The sequence below is a fragment of the Podarcis tiliguerta genome, assembly GCF_965153285.1.
Source record: "Podarcis tiliguerta genome assembly, chromosome: 8".
NCBI lineage: Eukaryota > Metazoa > Chordata > Lepidosauria > Squamata > Lacertidae > Podarcis > Podarcis tiliguerta.
Window position 1 is genome coordinate 29,550,806 of NC_139541.1, and position 27,732 is coordinate 29,578,537.

The following is a 27,732-nucleotide window of genomic DNA, read 5'->3' on the forward strand; positions in this document are numbered from 1 at the left end:
GGCGGGCCCAGGCCGCGAGCGCGGGCATTTCTGCTGCCTCAGGGCCGCCGCCGCCGCCGCCTCCGGCTTGCCCCATTCCCCTCCGCCCTGCAGCCAGGCTAAGGCTAAGGCCAGGCTCGGGCAGGTAGAGGCGCCTCCGCGGGGGGGGGGGCAGAGGGGGGCCCTCCAGGTGAGCGCGAGGCCCCGGCCCAGGTTGGCTTGGGGGGTCCCGGGGGCGGGGCTTGCGGGTGGGCGGGGCAGGGGCGGGGCTTCTGCGAGGAGAGGCGGTGCTGCTGCTGCTGCAGCTGCTGAGCGGGAAGGAGAAAGGGCGGTCGCTTCCTTCCTCTGCTGGGGGCGGGAAGAGGGCGAGGAAGCGCTTCTCTATACGGTCGGCTACTCCCCCCCCCCTTCTCCACTCCAACTTCCCTAGGTCTCGGTGCCTCTGAGCATATAAAGAATGCGGCTGATTCATTGAGTGGGGATATTTCGGGGAAAGACCAGCAGGATTTTTGATGGGGGAGATGGCGCAATAAGTTATTGAGCTTTCTTTGGGAGATGGTGCAATGAGTTGCTTTTAATATGTAAACAAACAAACATACATACATACAAACCTGGGGGCCAGGCTTTTGCAAGTTTAAGTGTTTCTATTGCTTTCTAATACTTTGTTGAGTATGGGAAAGACTGGGAGGAGTCTCCTCAGGGAAAACGCACCAGAGCATGTGCAGAGTGCCTTTTGCTGCTAGCAGTGATTACACCACAACATGTCTTGAGTTCAATGAATAAGGTTTCTCTAGAGCAGAGGTTTTCAACCTTTTTAGTCCATGGTTCCCTTGACCAATTGCATTCTTTCTGCCTCACCCCTGTAGGGCTCAGGAGCCCAGTTATGTCTCCCCTTGCCTGCAGAGCTGGCAGCCCCTCACCATCCCTTGTGGAGTGTTCCCTCAGCCTCCTCTCCTCTCCCCTCTCATTGGGAATCCTCTGGGCAGCCACTGATGATGGCCCCGGTCTCTGAGCTGCCTGTCCCAAAGAGAGGTGCCTCCTCACACTGCCCCACAGGGCCCAGGGACTTGTCTGTCCATTCTGGACAGCAAGGGCTGGTGGACTAGTTGGCTGGGCTCCCTCACCCACTTGCTTGTTTGTTTACTTCAAGGCCGCCTCAGCTCCTGGCAAACAGGAACACCTGACCAGCCCCAGAGGCAATATTCACCTGCAGAGCTTGTGGCCAGGGCTGCTGTAACAGTTGTGCAAGCCTTTGGGAGGCCGAAATGGCAGAGGGCATCAGAGGAAGGAGGGACAGAGGTCAGTGTTGCCCACAGCACCCCTGACCATCATTCATGGCACCCCAGGGATGCCACTGCACGCTGGTTGAAAACCACTGTTCTAGAGGACACAAGAGCCTTGGCGTAAGTTTGTATTTTCTGTTTACATCATTTGTACTCCGCTCTGCTGCTAAAAAGGCTCCCAGAGTGGCTTACATACAGTCCATTAAAGGAAAGCAGTTCCTGCCAACACTAACAGTTTACAAAAGCAGGACACACATGGGGAAAGGGACAGGGAGGGAAGTGGAGGGTGGGGAGTCAAACTTCGGAACAAATTCTTAAAACTGTTGTTCTTGTAATGACCAGCTTGCATTGTTCAGGAGTAGGAGGTGTCTGATGGAGCTGGGCCTCCAGCAAAGCTGATGAAATGAGCCCTGCTTCCCATCTCTCCCACTGGCGGAGGACATTATAAAGAAATTATCCATCATTACAACTTACTTTTTCTGTTAAGTAGTTTTAAATATGTGTAAATTGACTGATGCTGCTGTTAGAAAACGGGACTGCCCAAGTGATGGGAAACCTGGTAAGATATTCTATAGGTAAAATTCCTATTCTGTATAAAATGAGGGCCCACAGAGTTAAGAAGGTTGTGAATATCTTGAAAGAAAGTAAAGAAACAAAAGCAGACTGTTCTCATTTGCAAGATGTTGCTTTTGGGGCCTTTTACTTGATTAAAGAAACCAATTAGTCATATGCTTATGAGGATCTTTCTATCTCTCTAGATGATGAAGTTTTTGCAGCTTTTCGGGCGATTACGATCAGTCATCATTGGGATGGTCCATGTGAAAGCGCTGCCAGGTGAATGCCTCATTTTTTAATTGTTATTTGAAACAACAGGATAGGAGAAAATATTAACAGGTGCTAGGGGAAAATTTATTATGGCAAAGATGTTCTGCGCTTCAAAAAAAGCCAGGCACTGCCAGGTACCTTGGAATATGTAAAAGGGATGCATGGCTAACTGATGCTTAGTTAGTTCAGTTATCCAAATGAAATGTGTTTATGGATTTCATACGTCCTAAAATATTGCTGTCAGAAAATCATATACTGTATATTAATGTGATTTTATGAATGAATAGTTGTATCGACAATGTTCTTTTTAACCTGCATTTTACTGGGTTAGTCCAAGACTATGTAGGACTTGTTCCCAAGACAGTATCTTGTTAAATTATCCAGACACTAATATAAAGGAATATACAAAACTAGGATACTTTGCCTGACTTTTAAATTTAGTGAACCTTTCTATAGCTTCATTAGAAGAACAGGCTTTGGACCTTCCCTTCATAGGCATGATGGTGGTGAGATCAGAGGTATTTGCTTCCATTTTTAATTAAACACAGTTTAGTAACCCTAAACTGTGGTACATCTTAACTGTGGTCTGTTGAAATAAGCCAGCTTCCTAAAGCAAGGTCTGAAGTTGGCTTTTTTCAATAAACCATAGGTAAGATCAACCACAATTCTTCTGAGTTTGGATGTAATATGAGCTGTAGTTAATAAAAAAATGGAAGCTAAAACTTATGATCTTTTCAAAAGAGGAAGGCAGCATCACTGTGGCCTGTTCCTGTAACCGTATTTTATCATTGCATCTGAATAAATCCTATACATGTATTATTATTATTATTAATTTTTAATATTACCTATTACAGTCCATATGAAGTCCTGCCATTTATATAAGTGCCTTGTTGTTCACTTTTTCAGTTATGGTACTTAAATGGTATTAATTTGTAAGAAAGCATTACAAGGGGATTCTGGAAGGGCTGATAGCCAATATGTGAAATTTGTTCTTGTCACTGGTTGATCATATGACAAGGGAAGTTAATTTGTCACTCACCACAGTACAGAATAGCCATAACCTTGACGGCATTAAAAGCTAGAGTGTGTGTATGTATTTGTGTAAGTGTGGTGACAACTTTATATTTGCAGGAACCCCAAGGAATACCTTGCCATTGCCTCAGATCATTGAAGAAGCCTGTCAGGAAGCTGAGATTTACAAGGCTGCAGGAGTTGTAAGAGCTATCTCTTCCTTTCCCTTTTGTTTATTGAAACTTCCTAGTTAATGCTTTACATGGTTGAATGTTGTGCAAAATTCTGGATCGAAATAAAAAGTGGTGGTGGTGCATTTGAAATTCAAACAAAAATTAATGTTTTGTAAATAGTCTGAAATAGCAACTTAACTGGAGTGCACATTTTTAAATATATATTTAGGTTCCAATTTCATTCTTTTGATGCTTATTTATTTATTTTGAGTACTTATAATGCACTCTTCAATATTTCCCAGAGTGGAGAACAATGACACTAGACAATAATAAAAACATACAGAAAAAATGTAGCATTATACAAAAATTACACAGCACTCTGTTTTCAAGTTGGTTACAGTCTGCCAATCCCCTTTTCTCATGGTATCAAGGAGTTTAAGATGAAGCAGGAACAAAAGGAGGGCCCATATTTCAGTGGCAGAGCTCTGCTTTTGCATATATAATGCTCCAGGTTTGTCTAGTTAAAGAACCTTGAGCAATGGGAGGAAAATTCCTCTGTCTGGGACCTTGGAGATCTACTTTTGGTCAAGAGCCAACAAATTGAGCTCCATGGACCAATGGCCATGCACTCTCTACAGCACTGCATGTGTTTATTCAATACATATCATATATGTTCAAGCCGTCGTCTTTTTATCATTCTGGTGCTCACTTCCTGGCTGTTGTAGTTAAGGTTTTTGCAGAGCAGCATAGCCTAACTTATTAAAAGGCAATACAGCAAATGCAGCTTGCACTTGTCTGTACTGTTGCCCACCCACAACGTCACTCTGATACATCTGTCGATGGAAAGCAGTCTTTGCTGTGTGTATTTAGAAGGCAAGACCTGAAAGGCCACTTTGAGCCAGAGGCAACAACAGTCAGGTACCAATGAATTTCCATTGGTCCTCAGGTGTTGCAGTAATTTCCATAGGTCAGCAGATTTTTAACGGGGTGCATGTCCTTTGAAAAGGTCAGGGTATGCTTTACACATTCCATTGCACCCTGTATTCCTGTGCTGCTTCACACTTCTCCATCAACCTGCCTGCAGTGAATATATAAATTCCTGGCATGGTGGTGATGTGATGCCCTGGTAACCAGCCTTCAAGCAGAACTTAAATGAACCATAGTTTTGGGTCTGGTGTTATTTCTCGACTGATTTCTTTTTTTTAATTAGAAAAGATTGGGGTTTGTGTTTTTTTACAGTAAGCATTCTGTATGGCTTCATAAAGTCGCACCTCTGTACAGCCAGAGTCAAGCGAGGGGTCTAAATTTAGTCCGTCAAAAGACAAAAGGACCGAAGGCCAAAAAAAATGGAAGAAAGTTCAATGGGTGTATTGATGGGTGTATTGATAAGAGTTGATGAAGATATGTAACAGGAAAGATTTTTGGGACAGGTGGGTGACAGAAATGGCGTATAAGGAAGGATGGGGGAAATGCAGGGTAAGTCAAAGATGGGAATGCCGTAGATTTACATGTGGCCTTGAATTACAGGTGGAGAAAGGGTTATATGCATAGGTAATACAGTAGTGGCTTACCTCGAGCACTGTGCACAGTGCTGGTGGCAACACCTCAGAAACACTATTGTTAGAGCAGGAACAGATTCCAAAGAGGCTGACCCAGTTGATCATGATACTGAACAACCTCCCTATTTGGGGGCCTTTTTAGTTTAGTAAAAGAGGTGAGTAAGTGTGGGACATGAGAGAGGTGTATAAAAGTATGCATGATACGGGGGAAGGAATCCTAGAGAAGTTTTTCTCCCTCTTGATACTACAGGCTGAGGTCATCCAGTGAAGCTGAATGTTTGGAAGTCTCAGAACAGACAAAGGGAGTTACTTCTTCACATAGTGCATAGTTTAAAAAGGATTCTCCCGGCCCCAATCCAAGATGTTTTAATGGCCAACAACTTGGATGACCTAATTTTTCTCAATAGCCTGGGTGCAACAATTTCTTGCACCTTGAGATATGAATCCAATTAGGTCTGCAAACGTCTGCCTTCCGTCAGGTTATTATTATAAGTTGTAGATTTGGGGAGAGAGCAAAACCACAGTCTCCTCTCCTTGCTCCTTTGTTTTGTTTAACAGCCTTTATGATGAAAAGTTCTGGAGAATTCAAAAGCTGGCTTGCCATTACAATTTTTGACTTACTGTGCATTTTGGATTTCACCAAACCATTATAGACTGTAGCATTTTAACGCTCATGCATTACCACTGATTTGAGGGGATCTATGCTAATGTGATTGTTCTATCCATTGCTGCCTTTCTTGTAGCTATAACTCTTCCCTAGCCCCTTAAAAAAATTTTTTTTGCTGAAACAGTGGAGTAGAATAGAGAGGATTACAAGTACATCTTCCTGTCTCAAAGTGGTATGCAGACATGACTGATGAAAGCAGATCCGCAGGGTTTTTTCCTATATAGAAGGTGGCTTGTTTGATGCATTAGTGCTTTTTTAAAAGAACATAATAAATATGGAAGATTTATAATGTTGGAGCATATTAATGAAAACAAGTGAATGCTCAGACATGATGCCATCTGTGCTGAAAAATTGTAGCTGCGATATGCTTGTTTTGCCAAACACAATCAAAATTGCCATGACAAGATTATATGCAGTGACAGATTCCAAGGAGTTTAGAACCCTCTCAATTTTGCCATGTTCGGCTTTCATTTTTACAGAGGTCGGGAAATATACCAACATTATTGCTTTTACTAGATCACTGAACTTCTTGCCTCATGCGTAGCCTTTTGTAAAACGTCAGTGTCACTGGAGAGGCTGCACCCTCTAGATTTTGATGATGCCTTTTCTCCTACGTATCTTCTATTGTCTTCTAAATTTTTCAAACAAAAATTATGAATGGTACAGAGAGAAGTAAATCTTCCCCCACCCCATACTAGAATTCTGGCTGCTGAACATGCTCAGTACTTATTTGGCTGTTTTCAGGGAAGTGTGATTCTCTTAGGGCCAGGTTCTATTAAGTAGTTGCACTAATGGAAGCCAGAACAAGTCCTGCTAGTCCAGTATCACCTCCCTCCTGCCATGCTCCTCAATTGATTCTGGAGGTCTGGAAAACCAGCAGAACAACACACAAGGGGAGGAGGGGAGAGATATTTCCATGTGGCAAACTGAAATGTGGAAAGATCAGAAGAGTGTGGTGTTGACTTCCTCCTATTTTTTTTAAAAAAAAACTTTTGCAAACCTTTGCACACTTATTCAGGGTTATGATCATTCCATGTCTATTTATGTGGGGAAATGAAAATAGTTTTCCTGGACATTAGAGTACAAGTCCTTGCTCAGCCATGAAGCTCAGGATGGGTGACCTTGGGCCCATCATAGCCTCTCAGTCTAACCTAATTCACAGGAGCTGCATATACGCTACACATTTAAGGTGCATGACTATCCACAAAGAATCCTGAGATCCGCAGGACCCCCTTAGAGCTACAATTCCTGCATTGCAGGGGGTTGGAATGGATGACCCTCGTGGTCCCTTCTAACTCTACAATTCTATTATTCCAAGCACCCTTCAATAAATCCTATTTGGGGAGCTCCCAGATGTGATAGTTTGCTGATGTGGTTCTTTGGGCTGATGTGGTTTCTTGCCACACTGTGTGGTGTGTGTGTGTGTGCTTGTGCAGGCATTCAACTTGAAAGCTTTGCCATTTTTGCTAAGAGTGGAAGCATTCAGCTTAAAAGATTTTATTGTTTTTGCTGGGCTTTGCACTAATACAGCATGAACAAAGCACATTGATGAAATCAATGGCAGAATATAGTCACTTGAGGGAAGTAAAAATATGAGCCATCTTCAGATTCCACAGGAAAGGGCTTCAAGAACTCTTTTTTTAACTTGTATATGTGCTGCCGAAGTGAGCAAGTCATTAATTTGTGCTGTGAAATGTGTTTAAACCTGCAAATCGCCTGTTTTCTTTCTACTTCTTTAGTAAATTCTGTGATATAATAGAGAGGTGTTGTATCATAACATAAGACATCCATGCTAATTTAGTAAAAACACAAAAAAATAGTAGAAAGTGAGGGGGTATGTACATACTTTTTATTTCTGTAAAAATATAAAGACATATGAGTAGGCAGCTATGTAAGTTCTGGAAAATGTGGTATTTGTTCTTTAAATTAACATATCCTGCAGTTGGAATTAATCACCAATTTTATAGCAGAATTGAGTTGTGAGTGGTGGTATGTGCTAAAATATTGAAAACAAACAAATATCTGAGAAAAGAAAAATACGTAGGCTTGATTACTGTGGGTGAATTTTGTTTTCATTTTTTATTAGCGCCTGACCCACCCACAAGTGAAGAAAATACTAGAGCAATAAAATGTAAAACCATATTGATTTTTCTAATGGGTCTAGAGCTAGTATACACAACTGGCTGTACTCAAAGGAATCGTGTTCGAGTCTTTTAATATTTATTTATTATTTTAATACAAGAATTTTTTTATTTTTACCTAAGTGCCATCAGAAGACCTTAAAGTCATTTAAAAAATAATAATGGTCTGCTGTTTAGAATTTGAGCTGTACTCGGAGGGTGGAGCTACGTGCTCCAAAACACAGAGGATGCAGGGCTTTGTTTACAGAATGTAGTCAAAACATCTCCATCTAGCAATTTTGAATCCAAAATTTGAGTGACGTTGGTTCCTTGCGGAAGTTACCACTTTGTCGAGGTGGAGCAACAGTGGGCAGTTCAGTGGACAGTGTTGAACATGGATTTGGAATGAAACGTGTGCTCAGCCACGGATTGCTTGAATGGGAAAGAAGGGACGGTACCCAAAATGAAAGAGGAGAGGCAAAACTGCAATTAGTATTATTATTAATAATAATTATTTATACCCTGCCCATCTGGCTGGACTTCCCCAGCCACTCTGGGCGACTTCCAACAAAATACTAAAATACAGTAATGCATCCAACATTAAAAGCTTCCCTAAACAGGGCTGACTTCAGATGTCTTCTAAAAGTCTGGTAGTTGTTGTTCTCTTTGACATCTGGTGGGAGGGCGTTCCACAGGGCGGGCGCCACTACCGAGAAGACCCTCTGCCTGGTTCCCTGTAACTTGGCTTCTCACAGTGAGGGAACCACCAGAAGGCCCTCGGCTTCATAATTTAAATATGGTCCAAGTGGGCAGCTACAGCCTGTAAAAAAACTAGGAACCCCTTCTGCAGCATGTTCTTGACACAATCAGAGTGAATTTGTGGTAGGTTTCTTCTGAGTTATTGGTTGTTCTGTGATGCTTCCGCAATGCTACCAAGTTTTTGCTGTTTGGAGGGGTGACAGCACAACAAAAGTGGAACAATGTCCCCACTCCACCCCACCCCGTATGATTTGAATTTTGAATTTGTGGTATGAAAAGTTACGGGAGTTAATCAGGAAAGTTACAGGGTAGGTACTGGTTGGAAGTGAAGCAATAAGACTGCCTCAAAGCTTCCACATGCACAAATAATAATGAAAGAGCACCCTGATAATGTCATGTCCTTGGGGTGGATCACATGGTATTTCCACCCCTAACCCCATTAATCCTCACAAGAGGCCTGTGAGTTTGGTTTGGCTGAGAAAATAGTGACTTGCTTCTTTTCTTAATCTCTCAGTAGAAAAACAGGTCAAAAAACAGAACCACCAGCTCTTCTCAACAAGCATCTCCTCTACTGTCTTCATTTAATTCCTTTTGGTTATCAGATCCCTCGATTATTGCAGCTGAGCCAAGGCCCCCTGTTCTCTTGGGGAAATTAAGGCTTGACTTGGTGAAAATGAAAGTCACAATTTAATGGCTTTTGCACTTCAGATTCATTTGAAAGGGATATACTGTAATTGAGCACAACGTTAATTTTTTATGATTGTTTTACAAAAATCATGCTGTTGGGTCAGCATTTAGCAAGCGGGGGTTTCTACAAGCGGAGTCATTCTCACTTAAAATTATCTTCTGCAGAAGTATTTGAAGGTGGGCAGGTTTTTTTACACCTTTGTTTGCTGCTATTATCTGCAGGGTCCCCCCAAAACTCTTTAATGAGCTTGGCTACATATACTGGGAATTTTTATTGGCATTGTTAAAGTAGTATTCCTTCTTACTCCTGCATGAATTACTGGGGGCAGGGCATAGGAGGGGTCCCAGGTACCTTACCTCTTGTGATGGCTCCCTTAGCTAATTTTTTTTAGAAGGATATGACAAAGATGGGATTTGGCTCAAGCAAAGTTTGTGCCTTGCAGATTTAATAAAAGCTCACCAGTCTTTTCTCCTGTAACTTAAGCACTTTTCTGGCAGTGAAAACTGAGAAGTCTTAGAATACTGTATAAGGCTCCAGATTCTGTGCTAGGAAGGCAGATTCTGCGCTGTTGTGCATGACCGCAATGAAAATTCCTTGAGCGTTATCTATCCACTGTATGCAGAGCCCTCTGTTTATTTCTGAGCAGCCCTTCTGATTTTTAATAGCTCTATATTAATTCCAACAGGATGGCTTGATTGTAGAAAATATGCATGACCGGCCGTACACAGTTGGTGTGGGTGCAGAAATTACTGCAGCCATGGCAGTCATTTGTGCCACTGTGAAACAGACGTGCCCCCATCTCCCAGTGGGTGTTCAGATCCTAAGTGCTGCAAACCAAGATGCTATAGCAGTCGCTCTTGCTGCTGGTAAGTGAACTGACTTGGGATTGCTTTTTGTATTGGCATTCTGAGACCTAAACACAGGCTGCTTACCAGATTTTATGTACGGTATATTATCATTTCTAATTGCATTTATATCCCACCTTTTTTCTGACGAACTGAAGGTGGTGTATGTCTTTTCTGCCCTCTCCTCATTAAACCCCAGCAACAGTGAGGTAGGGCAGGCTGAGACACATTGACTAGCCCAGGGTCACCCAGTGAGCTTCAAAGCTGAGTGGGGATTTGAACCTGGTCTCCCAGGTCCTAGCCCGACACCCTGACCACTACACCACACGGGCTCTCACGTGCTTGCTCCAGCTCACCACACTTTTCTGCAAAGCCAATGTCAGGGAACTGCCATTGGAGCAGGAGGAGGTGAGAGGGCTCTCGGACGATGGTGGAGAGGGCACCAGCAGGGGGAGGGATAGCCCATACGCTGGGGAAGGAAATCAGCGTAACACCAGTGGAGAAGGGGAGGAGATAGAGGAAGCGGAGAGCTGGCTCCAAGACTCTTCGCAGGAGACAAGCGGAGAGGGGACAAGCGCTCCGTTACCCACACCCACAGCACGTAAAAAGGCAACGGGGGAGGAGACTGGGCGTGAAGCAGCTTTTATGTTGGAAGCGGTTTAAGAAACGCCCATTGACGGATTCTGCCAGCGACTGAGGCAGCCATGAGATAGAGGCTGCTCTGTCAGAAAGGGTTCAACCATGCAAGACAGCCACGAGTGAAGGCAATTTACGCACAAGCAATCCCTAGAACCATAACAGCCAACATGACTGTTTTATTCCCTCAGCAGCGTGGTATTTCCACAGTCAGGAGGTGGGGGGAGTTGACATTAGTATACCTGCGGAGTGAAGGAAAAGGTGGACCTCAAGCTGATGGCAAAGGATACTAGTAGTAGCGCTTCATTTTATACAGGATGTCTAAAACGGCATTCCTAACCCATTTACCTGGAACTATGCCCCATTGAATTCGGTAGTACTTCTGAGTCTTCCGCTGCATAAAAGGATTTCATGTGCCTTCCTATAGCGCATCCAAGTATTCTTACCCTTTGCCCATGAGGAAGACCAATGGTTGAACACGCTGGATATTCTTCATAAAATAAATCACTTGAGGCGTACCTCTTTTTAGTGGTTTACCTTCTCCAATTCTCAACTGGCATAAGCTTACCTACCAACTTTTTCAAATCCAAGAGAGTTAGGTTTAGGCTGTACACCCCTCAAGTATGTGTGTCCTATTCACAAGCCCTAAGGAGGCATAATGTTCTCATTTCCCCAAACCTCCTTCCTTCTCGCACATAAATTGCTCTTTCTCTCACACACACTTTTTCAGAGCTAACAAAGGTATGGCGTTATGCATGCACCAGTGCTGATGCTAAGCTTGGTTAGCTTTGGCCGGGGTGTGCAAATTGGCTTCTACCCTCTTTGTAAACTGCAGCTAACCATGGTTAGGCAACGGTAGGAAACTGTGTTGTTCGGGTGGGTATTTTCTGTGCTGTAGAGTAAAGCACATTATAAGTTCTTGTTCCCCATAACCGTATTAACACCTGCTTTATGCCTCTTCGTGATAAATATCCATTGATGGCTTCCTTCCATTTAGTTCTATAAAATGGTATAAGGGATTAATTTAAATCATTATCATTGCTCATCAAATTCCAGTTACACCTCAGGATATCACGGTAATCTGCTGTAATGAACTATTATACCTCTGTTGAATTAATGAAATTCACTTAAGAATAAATTAAATTAACCTGAATTTAAGGAGAATAACTGTAGGCCAATGGCTAGTGCCCATCCTAGGTTTTGGATTCAAATTTTAGCTCATCTATGCAACCATTAGGTGTTCTTATAGTTCACCTTTGGTCACCTTCCTCTGAAATGGGAACAGTAGTGGCCGCCTCCAGTATTAGAAACTGAGAGATGAAAGCTAGGAGCTAAATGGCACCTTAAACCTAGGTTGTGGGCACAGCAATGGAATGTCTAGGCATGCTTTTTGTATAACTAGAATACAAACCTGAAAATGAATGAACTTCAGCTAAAATATTATGTTCATTTTCCACATGGTCTAGTCCTTCCCCTGCCCATCGCCCTAATATTCTTAAGAGGGTTTCTTATCCGGTCTTCAGAGAGTAGCTGGAAGAGGCAGAAAAAGGTCCTCCTTTCCTTCCACTCTGCAATTTTGATCTGAAATATTAGGTGCAGAGCTCAGGAACTGCTAGCGCTAATGAAATTCCCTGTCGTGCAACACACCTAGAACAATGGGAGTTTCGAACGCTGGCCACCTCCATTCACAGGCTTGTTGAAGAGATGATGGAAACCTGCACAGTTACGCACTTAGCAGATGTCGTGCTTAAGCTGTGTGTACAGTAAGAATCATTGTGGGCATACTGTAACTTGGTTTATGAGTAAGTTTCAGAAAAAAGCACAGAAATTATATTTAAGCAAAAAGTCAATTTTGTTTATGGCATGAGCATTAATAATACAAATTGCTCTAATGCAGCCTTGTTTTTGCCTGCTGGAATGCTCATATAAAAGTTTTAGCATTTCATTTATGATATGTCTGATTCAAGAATGATAGGTGATTAATGCTAAAAACATACATTACTTTTACACAATCCCTTTAATGTATCTTGATGCAAACTGTGACAGATGAATAGTCTATTATATCTAACATCTGTTTCCTAGATTGGCACTACTTTTACATACTGCATTTTATTTTCAAAAAAATGATAATGCCATTTTTTTCTACTTCACTGTTGCAGATGAATGCTTTAGTTTACTTAAACTACTAGGATCTTCAGTCAATATGCAGAATTGATTAGACAGCAGATATGTCTTCATATTCAGGTGCACTCAATAATTTTAACTATTTATTCTCCTCTCTCTTTCACATTCTTCCTATGATTTTAGAAAAGGCTACTTAGAACAATTTTGCCCCTTTTCTGCTTAGGCATAACACTCTAATCTTCATTTATATTGAATTAAATTGGCCGCTGAATTATCTTTTCAACTTCATTCAGAACAGTTTCCTAGAACTTAGAATTATATACAGATTTCTAGCAATTCACATCACCCTTGGATCCTGACTCTATGCATATTTAGCTAGAAGTAAATACAACTGAACCCAAGGGACTTACCTCTGAGTAAGCGTGGATAGGCTCTGGCAGCTGTTAGGCATGCATAAGCTGACAAACATAATTATCAGTTCTCTTCACACAGCTTACCACAAACTCAATTTAGCACAGTCACTAAGGCCCAGTGCAAATGCTGTTCCCTGAAAGCCATGGTTTGCTAATCAGGGGCCAGCTTGGGGGCTATACTGGCAAAAAGACTTATCCCCTTTCCTTATTTTCATTATATCTGCATTGATGTTAGCCATGGATAATACTTTAAAAGGCACCCTTCTTAACCAGGGTTTGTAAGCAACTAAGGCTTACAAGTCAGCTGGTTCGTGTTGACTGGCTAGCATCGGTTGTGGATGTAACTCGAAACCATGGTTAAAGATGACAAGAAAGAAAGAGTGGAATTTGCGTTGAAGTTGAGAGGAGTGTGCATTCTGAAGGCTGGCTTCTCCGCAGGAGCCCAACACTACATTTGCAAGCAGACCTAAGCAGAGGTTGAGGCCATGACAAATATACAGAAATCAGTCAGTAACGCTGGTTTGGATTATTTACCCAAATAGTGGGATAACGCACATCTGTGAGTTACAGCCTTTCCTGCCAACCCACAGGAGACGTACCCACTGTGGTGTCACCTGTGGTGGCATGTCCCCTGTGGGTTGGCAGGAAGAGCCACAGCTCAGTGCTTTGCATGTAGAAGGTCCTGGGTTCTATTTCCAGCACCTCCAAACAGGGCTTAGGAAGGAGAAGTCTTGGAGAGCCGCTGCCAGTCAGTTTTGACAATTCTAACGAGCCAGTGGTCAGACTCAGCGTAAGCAGCTTCATATGTTTCTGCTTCTGCCTTTAGACTGAAATGCAGTGAATAAACACTTCGTTTATTCTAAACCACTGAGCCTCTTGGATTTGCCAATCGGAAGGTTGGCAGTTCAAATCCCCACGACGGGGTGAGCTCCCATTGCTCTGTCCCAGCTCCTGCCAACTTAGCAGTTCGAAAGCATGCCAATTCAAGTAGATAAACAGGTACCGCTGCGGCAGGAAGCTAAACGGCATTTCCGTGCACTCTGGTTTCCGTCACAGTGTCCCGTTGCACCAGAAGTGGTTTAGTCATGCTGGCCACATGACCTGGAAAGCTGTCTGTGGACAAACGCCGGCTCCCTCGGTCTGAAAGCGAGATGAGCACTGCAGCCCCATAGTCGCCTTTGACTGGAATTAACCATCCAGAGGTCCTTTACTTCTCAGGGTGGCATCTCAAATGGTACTTCAGTCATCTTTGCCCAAGGTTTTTATATTTTTTAAGACAACAGGTTTTTTTGTAAGTAGATCTTTACTGAACTGTAATTTGTTCCTATATGCAAAACTGCCAGTTTAAAGGCTGTTTTAAGTGGAGAGCAAAGCCCATCTTCATTGCTGTACTGAAGGTTCAATGTAAAACCACTAGTGTAGTTTGGTGCTTTTGTTTGGTGCGAAACAGACTCCCAGTGCCTTTCCATAGTTGCATCTAGTCTTCATGTGCTTTTATTTTTTTATTTTTAAGATTATTCATATGCAGCCCTCTTAAAAGGTCAGAGCTATGTAAAAACACCATGAACATTTTAAAGCAATACAGAGTGTTTCTAGATTACACACATTCTGTTTCTCAACTATTGGATTCTTCTAGGGCTGTTGATGGTGACCCTAGACCTACAAATACATTGTACCCCTGCACCTAAAAAAATAAAATAAAATCTGTGCAAAAGCTGATCTGAAGGAGGTTGATGAAAGAAAAATAAGGGTGTAAGGATGCTGTGAAGAAATAAGAATGGATACTTAACACAAAATTAACATCTAAGAGCCAGCATCCACTTTGAGGGATCAATGTTTATTTTATTCATTTATACAGTTACTTAAAGGCTGCCTTTTGGGACTTAGGCCACTCAAGGCAGTTTTCATAGTGTAGAAACACAACACAACACACACACACACACACACACAAACAAAACAAAACAAACAACAGCAGCATTAGCAATCATTTTTTAAAAGGCCAATTAAATAAAACAATATAAAAATCCTGCTATCATGAAGCTATCTATCATCGTATAGACCTCCAAGAACAAAAGCCCCAAATATATGGGGTTTTTTTAGTTTTAATGGCCTCAGGTTTGCAGTGGTGGGCCAAATGCACCCCTAGGGGGAGCGAGTTCCACAGTTTGGGGGCCGGCACAGAAAAGGCCCCTACTCTTACTTATCCTCACCTACTGACTCTACAAAGTTAACCTTACATCTCTGCTGAAGAGTTCAGCATTATTGTCTGGGGTTTTTTTATTTGAGGCATTGCTTTACGGCAGAACATCTTTCTTTCTTTTTAACATCAAAAAGCAATTTATGTCATTGTCTTGGCAAAAGCTGCATGCCATCTTGAGTATTCCTTCTTTCTGAGGGGGAATGGCAAGAGTTCTCCCATGTCTGAAACGGCTCACCAAGCTTTGTTCACAACTGCTTCATTATTAACAGGTGTACCATGTGTTCTTCAGTAGTGCCTAATTTCCTGTGCGTAGATCCTGATTTAATTAACTACATCTGTTTGAGGCTGCACAGAATGATGCATATTATTGGGTCTCTGGAACATTTATGGCGGCGATAAAGATACAGGCGCTGCCTACACTGCAGCTATCATTTTCCCATCCTCTTGATAACATTTGGGAACACTCAGTCCACAAGTCTGGGTTAGATTGACCCCACCTGAGACCTCATTGTATGTTTTTAGTATCTGATGTAATAATTAGCATTCATTACATGAAAGTTAAACCCTGGTCCTTTGCTTTCTGTGCCCTCCTAGCTTCCCTGCTACAATTCTGCACACCTGACTGGAGCGTGGTGCTAATAATACCCCAAAAAATCACGGATTTGATCCTCGTAAGCCAGGATTTCTATTTCTTTAGTGGTATTGTAAGAGTTCTGTCTATATATTGCAGTGGAGTGCAGAAATCTATATGGGCTGAACGAATTGAGGAAGCCTAAGGCAAGTAAAGCCATTTTCATTTACAAGCTTACATGTGGCCATCACAGAGACATGAGGTTAATGACAACAACAAAATGTCTAACACTGAAGAAGAAGCAGGAAGGAAGTAGCAAGTTTTTACTCAAGAAGGAAACCAGTAAGGGAACAACAAGTTGCCTTCATCGACCCCTTCTGGTTCTTGTAACTTATTGCAAGCATTATTGCTTTACTCTGGACAGGTAAAGCAGTGTGTGTGTGTGTGTGTGTGTGTATGTGTGTGTGTGTAGAAAGTCCCAGATTTTATGTTCAGTTAAAGATCTGGTAACAAGACTGGGAAAAGTCATTTGTCTGAAACCTTGGAGGGGCACTGCCAATCGGATTGGATGATACTGGGCAAAGGAACCAATAGTTTCGATTCTTGTATAAAATAGTTCCTTAGATTTCAGGGCAAAATCCATGACTTTAAGGGAGAACCTGGCATCATAGTGACTGATGGTGGAATTATCTTTTCTAGAGGCAGAAACAGAGCTGCAGAACTAGAACCCATATTATCCTTAGTACACACTATTAGAGGAGTGCATCAGCTAAATGGTTGGATTAATTTAATCGCATCTAGTTCCGGGAGGCAGAATTGACTAGGTGGCCTCGTAAGGCAAGAGCGGGAAACCCTTTCCAGCCCAAGGGCCACATTTCCTTCTAGATCACCTTTCAAGGACCACATAGCACTGTCGCATATTTGATAGGGCCAAAGGCAAAAGTTGGTAGAGCAAGAGATTTAAATTTTTCCCTTTACACCCCTCTCTGCCCTCCATTCAGGCAAGAAAGGGGGCATGATCAGAACTCAGTGACACATTCCTGCCACACAAAGAAGGACTACTGAGGGGTGTGGACTGGAGAGAGTTCCGAGAGCCAAAAAAGGGGTCCTAGAAGGCTGCATTTTAGCCCTAGACCTGATGTTGAGCACCCTGCTCTTAAGGGAACTGGGGTCCATCCCAGAAGACCCAAAGTACACAGCCCCTTGATGAAGAGACCTTTGATTAAGGTTCTTGCTTTTTCCAAGGAACTGTACTTGACGACTTACGAATCAATGAATTGTAATGGGGGATCAAATCAGGGCATCAATGTTCCAAGACACAGCGACTTGCAAACAGTCACCTAGCAAACATCACAGCCGAGCGGTGATTTAATTTTGGATCTCCTGTGTACACACTCTGTGTGCTAATGGACCACTGACCTTTCATAATGTATCCCATTTCGTGCTGGGATACATCTGGTAAGTGACCGTGATTTACAGTTCCTGCCTGGCCCTCAGTCAGCTTTATCACAGTATTCTTGTCATTTGCAGGTCTTGACTTCATTCGAGCGGAAGGCTTTGTTTTTTCTCACGTGGCCGATGAAGGGATTCTGAATGCCTGTGCTGGCAACTTGCTCAGATACCGGAAGCAAATTGGAGCAGAACACATTCAGGTTTTTGCTGACGTTAAAAAGAAACACAGGTAATTAGGGTGCACGCCAAAATGTGTTAGAAACCTATACTTGCCAAACATGTGCTGTCAGGGCTTTTGCTTGCATTGAATTTGTATGGTTACCACTCACAAGTGACAGAAGCCCTAAGTTTTACAACAGAGTCTTCCACCAATAGACCAATGGCTCTGTTACTTCAGCTACAAATATTCTCACTCCCAACTTAGCCTTTTAAAGTAGTGAGAATTTGGGGGATTTTACCGCTTGGAGGAATGCACAGTGCTCAGGTTGTGCTTTCAGGCTTTCCACGATGCTGGACTAGATGGGCCACTATTATGATTAACAATAGTAATTGCATTTGTTACTTGTTGAATAATTGTATTTCTCACAGAGTGGCCCTGATGCAACTTGCATTAAAAATTAATGCTTGATCCAGCAGGCTCTTCTTAAGTCCTTAAGCATTCTGGGATATAATCTGGGAATGTGTGGACTACAAATATTTGCTATATAATTACAACTGGAGAGACTGAATGTCTGAACACCAGCTACACTGATGTGAGCGTGGAATGTCACTTGTGAGTGATTTGCTCACTTCCTTGATTTATTACATTATGAGGATGCTGGAAAGCTGGCCCTCCACTTCATGGTGGTGGTGGTTGGGGGGGGGGGGAAGCTTCAATAACTTGGTATGGCTGCCAAAAGTAAACAGGTTGGGTTTCTGTTGTTGGCAGTTCTCACGCTCTGACAGCTGATGTCAGTGTAGCAGAGACGGCTAAGGCTGCTGAATTCTTTCTGGCTGACGGGGTCATATTGACTGGAGCTGCCACTGGATTGGAGGCAGATCCCAAAGAACTGGAAGGTGGTATGATTATGACGATTATATTTCTTGTATTTACTTATGTCCTGCCTTTCCCCCAAACTCAAGGCAACTTACAGATAAAACAGAGCGCACAAAATGCAAAAAGCCGAAAAAGCACAAGAAAGAGCATCATTAAAAAGTAATTAAGCTACAATGGAATGAAAACATTGTACGTTTCCGAGCACAATTCAAAGTGTTGGTGCTGACCTTTAAAGCCCTAAACGGCCTTGGTCCAGTATACCTGAAGGAGCGTCTCCACCCCCATCGTTCTACCCGGACACTGAGGTCCAGCACCGAGGGCCTTCTGGCAGTTCCCTCACTGCGAGAAGCCAAGTTACAGGGAACCAGGCAGAGGGCCTTCTTGGTAGTGGCGCCGTCCCTGTGGAACGCCCTCCCACCAGATGTCAAAGAGAACAACAACTACCAGACTTTTAGAAGACATCTGAAGGCAGCCCTGTTTAGGGAAGCTTTGAATGTTTGATGTATCACAGTATATTAATATTCTTTTGGAAGCCGCCCAGAGTGCCTGGGGAAACCCAGCCAGATGGGCGGGGTATAAATAAATTATTATTATTATTATTATTATTATTATTATTATTATTATTATTAAAACAAATTATTAAAATATAGATAGTGAAAAGAATGAAAACATCACAGTGCTATTAAAAGCCCTTTCCTGGAAGAAGAGGAAGAAAAGTTAGTTTTGAAAGGCCTGTTGGAATAAAACAATCTTTAGCTGCCAGTGGAAGAACGAGATGAAGGGAGCCCAGTCTAGCTTCTCTGGAATGGGAGTCCCAAAATCTGGGATCAGCCGCCAAGAAGCCTGCAAAAGCACATGAAGTATACAGATTCACTATTGCTAGAGAGATAGTGTTCCCCTTGCTAGTTTATGAACTCGGATGAACCCTGGAAAACCAAACATGACTCAAAATTCTGTTGAGATATTGCTTGCTTGCTTACATACATTGTATTGCTATTTTTTTTTAATCAGTGCGTGCAGATTTGTTTGTTTCAAACATGACGTGTGTCCATTGTTTTAGCTCTTACACAGTATAATGCAATTGGACATCATTTTCTCCAATGTAAAGGGTGTGTGTTACCAGTAGCATCCTTTCTCTAGCCAGTTGTGGCAAATGTTTCAGTTCCCGTCAGGTATAAGTAGCTGTTGTATTAAGCAGCTAGCCAGGAAAGTGGATATGTTACATATTTCTCATTTCTCTTAATTAAAAAAAAGAAAAGACGGAAAGTCTTGCTTTTTGATAGCTGTTGCTCATGAATGATGACATTCTTCATAACCTTTCTTAAAAGGTTATTTCTAATGAAGGTAAATTAAAAACATAACTCTTAACATGGCAAGAAATAGGAGATTGCACTTGGGTCTGACATTCCAGCAGGAAGAACAACATCTGACAGAGTGGAGTATAAATAATAGTGACTGGACACCAGTGGGAGTTTGATTTTGCTAGCTGGTTCCAAATGCTTGATGTATGTCCTAGGAGAAAGTAGCTGGAGCAATTAAGTGCCTGATAGGTTTGGGGGCAAAGATGCTATCCCTGATGTCCTTACTTCAAATAGGCAAAATAGTCTGTTTTGATCTCTGATTAGTTCATTGATTCACGAGTCAGCAATGACAACCTCTTGAAATAAGGAAAAGTCCTATATATCATTCTTTGTCAAAGCTCTCCGGTCTTCTGAAATGGGCACTTGTTCCTTTAAGAAGGCTGTCTAGCCAACTCTGCCACCAAGGACAAGATCCAGCCAAACTAATCCAGCCATTTACCCAATCTGCTCTTCAAGACTCCCACTGATTTAAAAACAACAACATCAGAAGAGCCTTCTGGATCAGGCTAATGGCCCATCTGGTCCAGCATCCTGTTCTCACAGTGGCCAACCAGATGCCCTATTGAGAAGCCTGCAAGCTGCGCATGAGGATGATAGCGTTGTGCTCACCAGTGGTTGAGTCCCAGCAGCTGGTGTTCAGAGTCATACTGCCACCACTTTAGGCAATATGTTCTAGTGCTCCAGTGCTCTGCCGCATTCTTCCTTCTATATAGCTCAAATCTTCTCAGCTTCAGTTTAAGCCACTTTCCGCTTTAATAAGTTTATATCTACACCATACATTTAAGTAACTCTTATGCCACTTTAACCACCACAGAGAATCCTGGGGACTGAAGCTTTGTGTGGTCAGCACCCTTTACAACAGGCACCCCCAAACTCGGCCCTTCAGATGTTTTGGGACTACAACTCCCATCATCCCTAGCTAACAGGACCAGTGGTCAGGGATGATGGGAGTTGTAGTCCCAAAACGTCTGGAGGGCTGAGTTTGGGGATGCCTGCTTTACAAGCTACAGTCACCAGGATCCTTTGGTGGAAGCCATATCTGTTAAAAGTGGTGCAAAATAGCCTGATGTCTCCAAAACCAAAGTTTTTTTGGACTCGCAATAGCTACAGAAATGTAGTCTTGGCCATCTTACTGTCTACTTTCTTAACCTAGTTGCCTTTTACCATCTAAAGTGTTAGAAATGCTGTGAAATGCTACAGGGTGGCATTCAAGGAATGTCATCTGTAATATGTCTAACAGGCACGATTTCTTCAAATTGGGGATTATTGTTGTTGTTGTTGTTGTTGTTGTTATTTCCTTGGCGTAGAGTTCAGATGTTTCAAGCACAGAATATAATCAATGCCGACAGTTTTTTTACTTCTCTTTTGAAGGGGGGTAATGGAAGGGATGACCCATGTGGCGCAATGGATCAATGTGTCTGGCTGTTAGCCAGAAGGCTGGTATTTTGAGCCCGCCCAAGAACAGCTGTGGACAGGATTCATGCGTTGCAGGGGGTTGGACTAGATGACCCTTGAGGTACCTTCCAACTCTACATTCTGTGATTCCAAGAAAACAATACATCAGAGGTTTCTGCGACACACCTACACGGGGTGTGGATTCTTTGCTGTAATTGCTCCTGAGTGTTTACTCAGTGGCACGTGTGGCCTCACAGGTAGCTAGCATAGCTCATTCTAGTGCAGCAATTCTGAATGGTGAAAACGAAGCAAACAAGCTTTGTTTTTGTGTGTGTGAGAGAGACAGACAGACAGACAGATAGAGGGAGAGAGTGCTTGTCTATCTTCTAATGGAGATCTATGACAGCAAATTGAGCCTGTCTCTGCCACTGGAACCCTGCTGCTGCTTAAGTGTAGACACAATTGGATTCCTTTCATCATATTACAAAATAAACCCATTGACAGCTTAAGCCAATTTGTGTTTTGATCTGATCACTTGTCTCTTTGAAAGCTGAACTGAAAAGGGAGGAGAGTGAGATTATATCACATTTGCTTCCAGCATTGCTATGCTTCTCTTTTTTTGATGTTGGTCATAGGAAGTGGGAGTTGTATGCCTTGTTGCTGTGTTTGCTGGCTCTTTCGAATTAATGGAGCAATTAAAAAAAAAAAAAGACAGTGTGCTACACGGCAGTTTAATGACAGCATTTCGTATGGTGCAGTGGTTACTGAATACATCTTGATATAAAGAGGAATGTTAACACTTAACAAGTCAGCCCAGGAATAAAGAAAGGCGGAAGTAGTGGAGCAGACCAGCAAGAGCAGGCATAGGCAAACACAGCCCTCCAGATGTTTTGGTACTATAACTCCCATCATCCCTAGCTAACAGGACCAGTGGTCAGGGATGGTGGGAATTGTAGTCTCAAAACGTCTGGAAGGCCAAGTTTGCTATGCCTGAGCAAGAGGCAGAGTGCAGAGGGACTCAGCTCTGCTAAAGACTGCTCATAGGAGTGAGGAGTAATCTTCAGCCCATGGGCTTAATTAGGTCCGCCAGGCCTTGTAGGTTGGTCTCCCTGGCTGTTTTGAGTGAACTACAGCCATCTTTCACATGATTGACATCATGTAACATTGGGTGCTGGCAAGTTCACCTTGAGGCTGCACAGAAAGACTCGTATGTATGCTCCCAATTTGATGTTTTTGTTTTTATTTGGCACGCTTTTCTGCCGTCCTGCACGGCAACAGAAAAAGGTGCCTTAAAAAAACAACCACCTGGCTGCAAAGGAATAAATTGTAGCACACTTTAGAGTGTAGTCCAGATTCTTTCTTTGCAGCCATAGCTTGAATTCAATCAGAGTATGCCGAGGAAGAAGCTTGAGCTTTGCATCCCTTGACATGGCAGGTGGACAGCCTTGCCATCCAGTCAATGGAGCCTATGGAGGGTTGGCCACTTCTGAGTCTGGCCCTTGGACTGGATCCCTTTCTCCAGCACTGGGCTACTTGAGACCAACTTCAGCAAAGTTTTTGCTGTTGATGAAGCAAGGTCAAAAGCCCTAGCGCCTCCTGGTATTTATGCCTAGAGAAACCAAATGTTGTTTGCTATCAGAGCAGCTGAAGTGAGGACACTGTGAGTCATGGGTGGTGGATAGGTGTTGTTCATTCAAAAGCTCCCCCTAGTGCTTTATTCCTTGTGTTCTGAGTTCATAATAGAGAAGGACTTTCCTTAGAACGCTCTTCTATGTCCTGGTTTGAATGTACACATTCCGCTTAATTGACTGTGCCTGCCACAAACACTGTCCTTGTGCTTCCCAATAATAATAATAATAATAAATTTTATTTATACCCTGCCCTCCCCAGCCGAAGCTGGGCTCAGGGCGGCTAACAACAATCAAAATAATCCAACATTCTAAAAAGCTTTCATTATAAAAATTAATTAAAATCAAATTGATGGCAACCATTAAGCAAAATTCTGTGCAAATTGCCAGAGGAGGGGGTCAGGCTGCGCCCTGACCAAAGGCCTGGTGGAACAGCTCTGTCTTGCAGGCCCTGCGGAAAGATGTCAGGTCCCGCAGGGCCCTAGTCTCTTGTGACAGAGTGTTCCACCAGATTGGAGCCGCGGCCGAGAAAGCCCTGGCTCTAGTTGAGGCCAGCCTAACCTCTCTGTGGCCTGGGATCTTCAGGATGTTTTTATTTGCAGACCGTAAGTTCTTCTGTGGGACATCCCCGATTTGGATGTTACAGGAAACCATGGCCATATGAAGATTTTCTGGGTTAATCACAACATAGTGGTCAAGAAACCCAACAAGTCAGAATCTTAAACCACAGAGTGAAGTTGGTTTAAGATTCTGTTTGATTGCTCCAAAGGTCCAAGGAAGGATGGAATGGCAGCAGGATGTAGCGTGTGGGCAAAAGCCTCATGCATTTCTTAAGAAGATGTATGATAAATACATTTGAACTGGACCTTTGTCTCTTAAACCTTAGAAGTATGTGAAGCTGTGAATTGAAATACACACTTTAAATAAGTATGTAATACCCAGCCTCCACCGTATGTGGCCATTGCCACAGCTTGCCTTCATTTATAGGGATTTTTAAATCAGTTTCCCTACTTAATTTTCTCCAGAAGTTGGATGTGCTGTGAAGATACCAGTGTTGGTTGGATCTGGAGTGACTCTGGAAAACTTGAAGAACTACTTGGGTGCAAATGCTTTGATCGTTGGTTCATATTTCAAGAAAGAAAGCTATTGGGCAAATAACATTGACCCAGATCGTGTGAAGCGGTTTATGGATTACGCTGCTGAACTGAGAGTGTGACATTGTTGGATCCTACGGTAATCATACACAGCCCTTATGCCACTGTGTATCTTTTAGTCTCAGCACCTTATCTTGTAACTTGAAGCCTTTGGTAACTGCTCCATCTTGTAACTGCTCCATCTTCCATGTGACAGAATGTTGCAGAATTTTTTGAAGCACCAGTTACCTTGTTCTAAGGGGATCCTGTGTTGGACTCCAAATCCCATCATTCCTGACCATTGACTGTGCTGGCTTAGGGCGGGTGGGAGAGTCTTAACAATATCTTGAGGGCCGCAAGTTAGCCACCTTTGCTGTAAGAGCAGAAAGAAGTTCTAAGTCTGAAGTCTCTCCCCATCTTCCACTCACCCCTGCTGCCCCAAAGCAGTCCAAATGTTTCCTTTGTCATGCTACATTTTCCCCCTAATGAAATCAACACTAGCTTCAAAGGCACACTTTTAGATTTCCCTGCCATTAGAACCCAAGACATCAGCTAATAAAACAGCATAATGTTTTTCAAGTGTTATAAACACAATTCTAGGAAGCCATTTAGAAACTGCATTAAGAGACACCGATAATGACTGTTTAGGAATGGTGATAGTTGTGAGGTGGGTTTTGTGTGTGTGTGTTTCTTTTTACAAATACTGACTTGCTAGAAGTCACATTCATTCATTACTGGGAAGGTGAAGCTATAATGTGTTACTTCAGTGATGCACGTTAACAAGGGGGGAATAAGATTACTCGATTCACTCCTTTATACTCATCTAATTCAAAGTGTAATCATTGCTGGTGCTGTTGGAGCTATGTCCAAACAAAACTGCTCGTGTGGAAGCCCAGCATCTTAACCATTGCTGGTTATTTGCAGTAATTACTGCCAACTGTGCCAGGGTCCCAGCGTTGTGCCCATACTGCAGCTGCAACATACGAAGTGCAGCTAAATTGTTCATCGCTTGATGACTCTCTGCTGAATGTGCAGCACTGAGGTGGGCTTTATCACCGATAGCACCAACCTTGTAGAATGAGCTCCCTATTGAAATGTGAAGAGGCCCCATCATTATTGGCATTCTGCCGGCTCTTGAAGAGCACACCTGTTTAGGCAGGTATTCCCCTGAACTTGAGATCTAATTATGTGTTTTTTAACTGTTCTAATTATTAGAAATTTTAACTGGCTTGTTTTCTTGCTGTTTTAAATCATGGAAGCTTTTGTTGCCTTGATTGAATTGGTTTATTGTGAATTTTAATTGCTTACGGATTTTATAATTGAGTTTATACTTGTAAACTGCTTGGATGGCATATAGGCAGTATATACTTAAATAAATAAATAAATAAATAAGATGATAAATAATCATTTGTGAACTGCTTTTGGTGAAAAGTGTGCTTGAGATGTTGTCTCATATATATATTTTTCCTCCCTGTATAGTTGCTGTTTCATATTCACAGCTCAACATGAGATATGGCAGGCCTTGTGTAATAAATGCATGCATGTCTAAGCTCAGTCTTTCAGAGTGTTTTCAAGATGGGCCATTCTACAATCTGGTATGTTCCTTGAGGCTCTGTGATAAGTGACAGTGGTCACTTATCCCGGCACAGGATCAACCTGACACAGATTTACTTACTCAGTTGTTTTGCTTATGTATTAATGTATTGAATTTATATGCTGCCTTGAGCTCAATGGGCATTTCAGGGTCTGAAGCACAAACTCCTTGGAATCCCAGGGCACAAGTCTGAAGGTATATGGCCCGTTTTGCCACTTAAGAGGAAACGGAAATTGCCACTCAGCTCTGCCATGCCGCCTGCCACTGCACTGCCTGCTACCTCCGCCACTGGCAGACAATAGCACCAGCACCAATTTATGGTGAGAGGTCTCGTGAGGTCTCGCATTCCATGAGATCTCATGAGATTTCAGCAAGATCTCGCCATAAATCAGCACCAATGCCGGCACCGCTTCTCCACCGGTGGAGCACTGCCTTGAGGACAACATGGGGGGGGGGGGGAAGTAGCAAAGAACCACATCCAAAGCAATATTTCTTATATACTTCCAGATTATGCACATGACTTCTGTGCAACCATCAAAGGATCGCATCAGCCTTTGCACTTGCAACCCAGGTGGAATCTACACACACATTTTTAAAAATGCTGTGAAAAACCTTTTTAAAAAACGTTTTGAAAAATACATTGAATTTTGCATAGCTCACGGTCGCCATCTAGTGTCATGTTTGTATATTGCTCTTTATAAAATGTTTATTTGCAGCTGTGTAGATGGGTCCCCTCCCTTCATGGATCACTGCCTTGTTGTAGTGAAGGGGCTTGAATAACTCCAAGAAGCTATGAGTTATGCTGTGTAGGGCCACCCAAGATGGACAGGTCATAGCTGAGAGTTTCGACTACATGTGATCCACCTGGAGAAGGAACTGGAAATCTACTCCAGTATTTTGCCAAGAAAACTCCGTGGACATAAAAAATGAGAAGCTTTGAGAAGAAAGAGTTTCCAAGGCATGCTCTGGTTCATTGGGTCACGGAGAGTCAAATACGACTAAGACGACTAAACAACAACAAAGATGAGTCCCCAATGTCACCATCCTGAACCAGTCAAAACCATTTAGCTCTCCAGATCAGCCTTCATCATAATATCATGTGATTCCATATAACCATTTATCAGTGTCTTTCTTTCTTAAGACTTTGACTAATTTTCCTATTCATTAAATGTCTCCCAATATCCTATTTCACCTACCTGCGAAACAGTTTAAGATTAATCACAGTTGCCATGCCTAGCCGATTCTCTTTTCATGCGTACAATGACCACCATAGATTTCAGGGTTTTGGAGTGAACATTTACTACATACAGTTCTGTACTATGAAAGTTTTGGCACAGGCCTTTTCAGTTTAGCTAGGCCATAGGCTCAAAAAATATATATATGGAACTATCAAAACAATACAGTTTTATGAAATTATTATTTTCTTCAACATCATTTGTTTTAGTCCTTTAAAATAATAAAATCACCTTGGCAGAAAGGTGGTATATAAATAAATGAATGTCTGGATGAATAAATATGCAAATTTAAGAGTATGGTTTTTTTACACAGATCTGTAGAAAAAGCAAGCATTCGCATGCTGCAACTATGCCCAATGAGCTGCAAAAGAGGAAGAATGCAATGCACCTGGGGGGAAAACATCCATTTCCTGAATGTGCACAGTATTTAGAACATGCATCAAAAGCTTCATGGCGTCTCTGTTTAATTACTGCAGCTCCACGTACCAAGTCCAAGCACTTTAGAAGCTGCAGAAAAGCCCATAATTTGGCCTTAAATTATGAGGCACCAAAAAAAAGGCAACTAACTCTGGGATTTAGTGGGCTAGCATCAAAGTAAATCTGATTTTAAAATCCACAGGGGAAGATTGATTGCCTCCCCTTTATCATGTTCACCGCTGCAAGTATTTGTGTAGTAGCGTTAAGCATCTGCTTGTCTGTTGCAAGCAGATGCTGTAAGTAGGATTTGACCTTTCTGTTTTGGAAAATTGCTTGAATGTTTAATGTTAAAATATTAAGTTATCAGAGCAGCTCATCTCTTTGGGAGAAAGGAATGCTCAATTTTACACCATGCGGGTTCTCAAAGTAACCATAAGAAGCATGAATAACTTCGGAGGAGAACAAAGCAAGCCATGTTAATGTGGAGGAAACTCTGGAAGTAAATAACAGCTGTTCAAGGAGACATCTCTTAAATATGTATTAATTAATTTGAAGTGCATCGCTTAAATATGCAAAGAGATTATCTTGCGTTAATTTACATTAAAACACTACAGCACTTGCCAGGTTC

General features: G+C 42.4%; 1 protein-coding gene across 8 annotated transcripts; it reads left to right on the top strand.

Moving 5' to 3' along the window:
• The first annotated feature begins 68 nt into the window (after positions 1-68).
• Positions 69-25,407, top strand: LOC310682759 (uncharacterized protein F13E9.13, mitochondrial-like). Of its 8 annotated transcripts, XM_083451972.1 has the most exons (8): positions 584-1,278; positions 2,021-2,096; positions 2,544-2,605; positions 3,219-3,301; positions 9,750-9,930; positions 17,384-17,534; positions 18,234-18,361; positions 23,751-25,407. In XM_083451972.1, exons 1-8 carry the CDS (start codon positions 1,245-1,247, stop codon positions 23,939-23,941), a joined length of 906 nt encoding a protein of 301 aa, XP_083308098.1. In that variant the 5' UTR covers positions 584-1,244; the 3' UTR covers positions 23,942-25,407. The 8 variants fall into 8 exon arrangements, with proteins under 8 accessions (XP_083308094.1, XP_083308093.1, XP_083308096.1 ...); XM_083451968.1 differs by lacking the exons at positions 584-1,278; positions 2,544-2,605 and adding an exon at positions 69-169; XM_083451967.1 differs by lacking the exons at positions 584-1,278; positions 2,544-2,605 and adding an exon at positions 265-367.
• Positions 25,408-27,732: the final 2,325 nt, after the last annotated feature.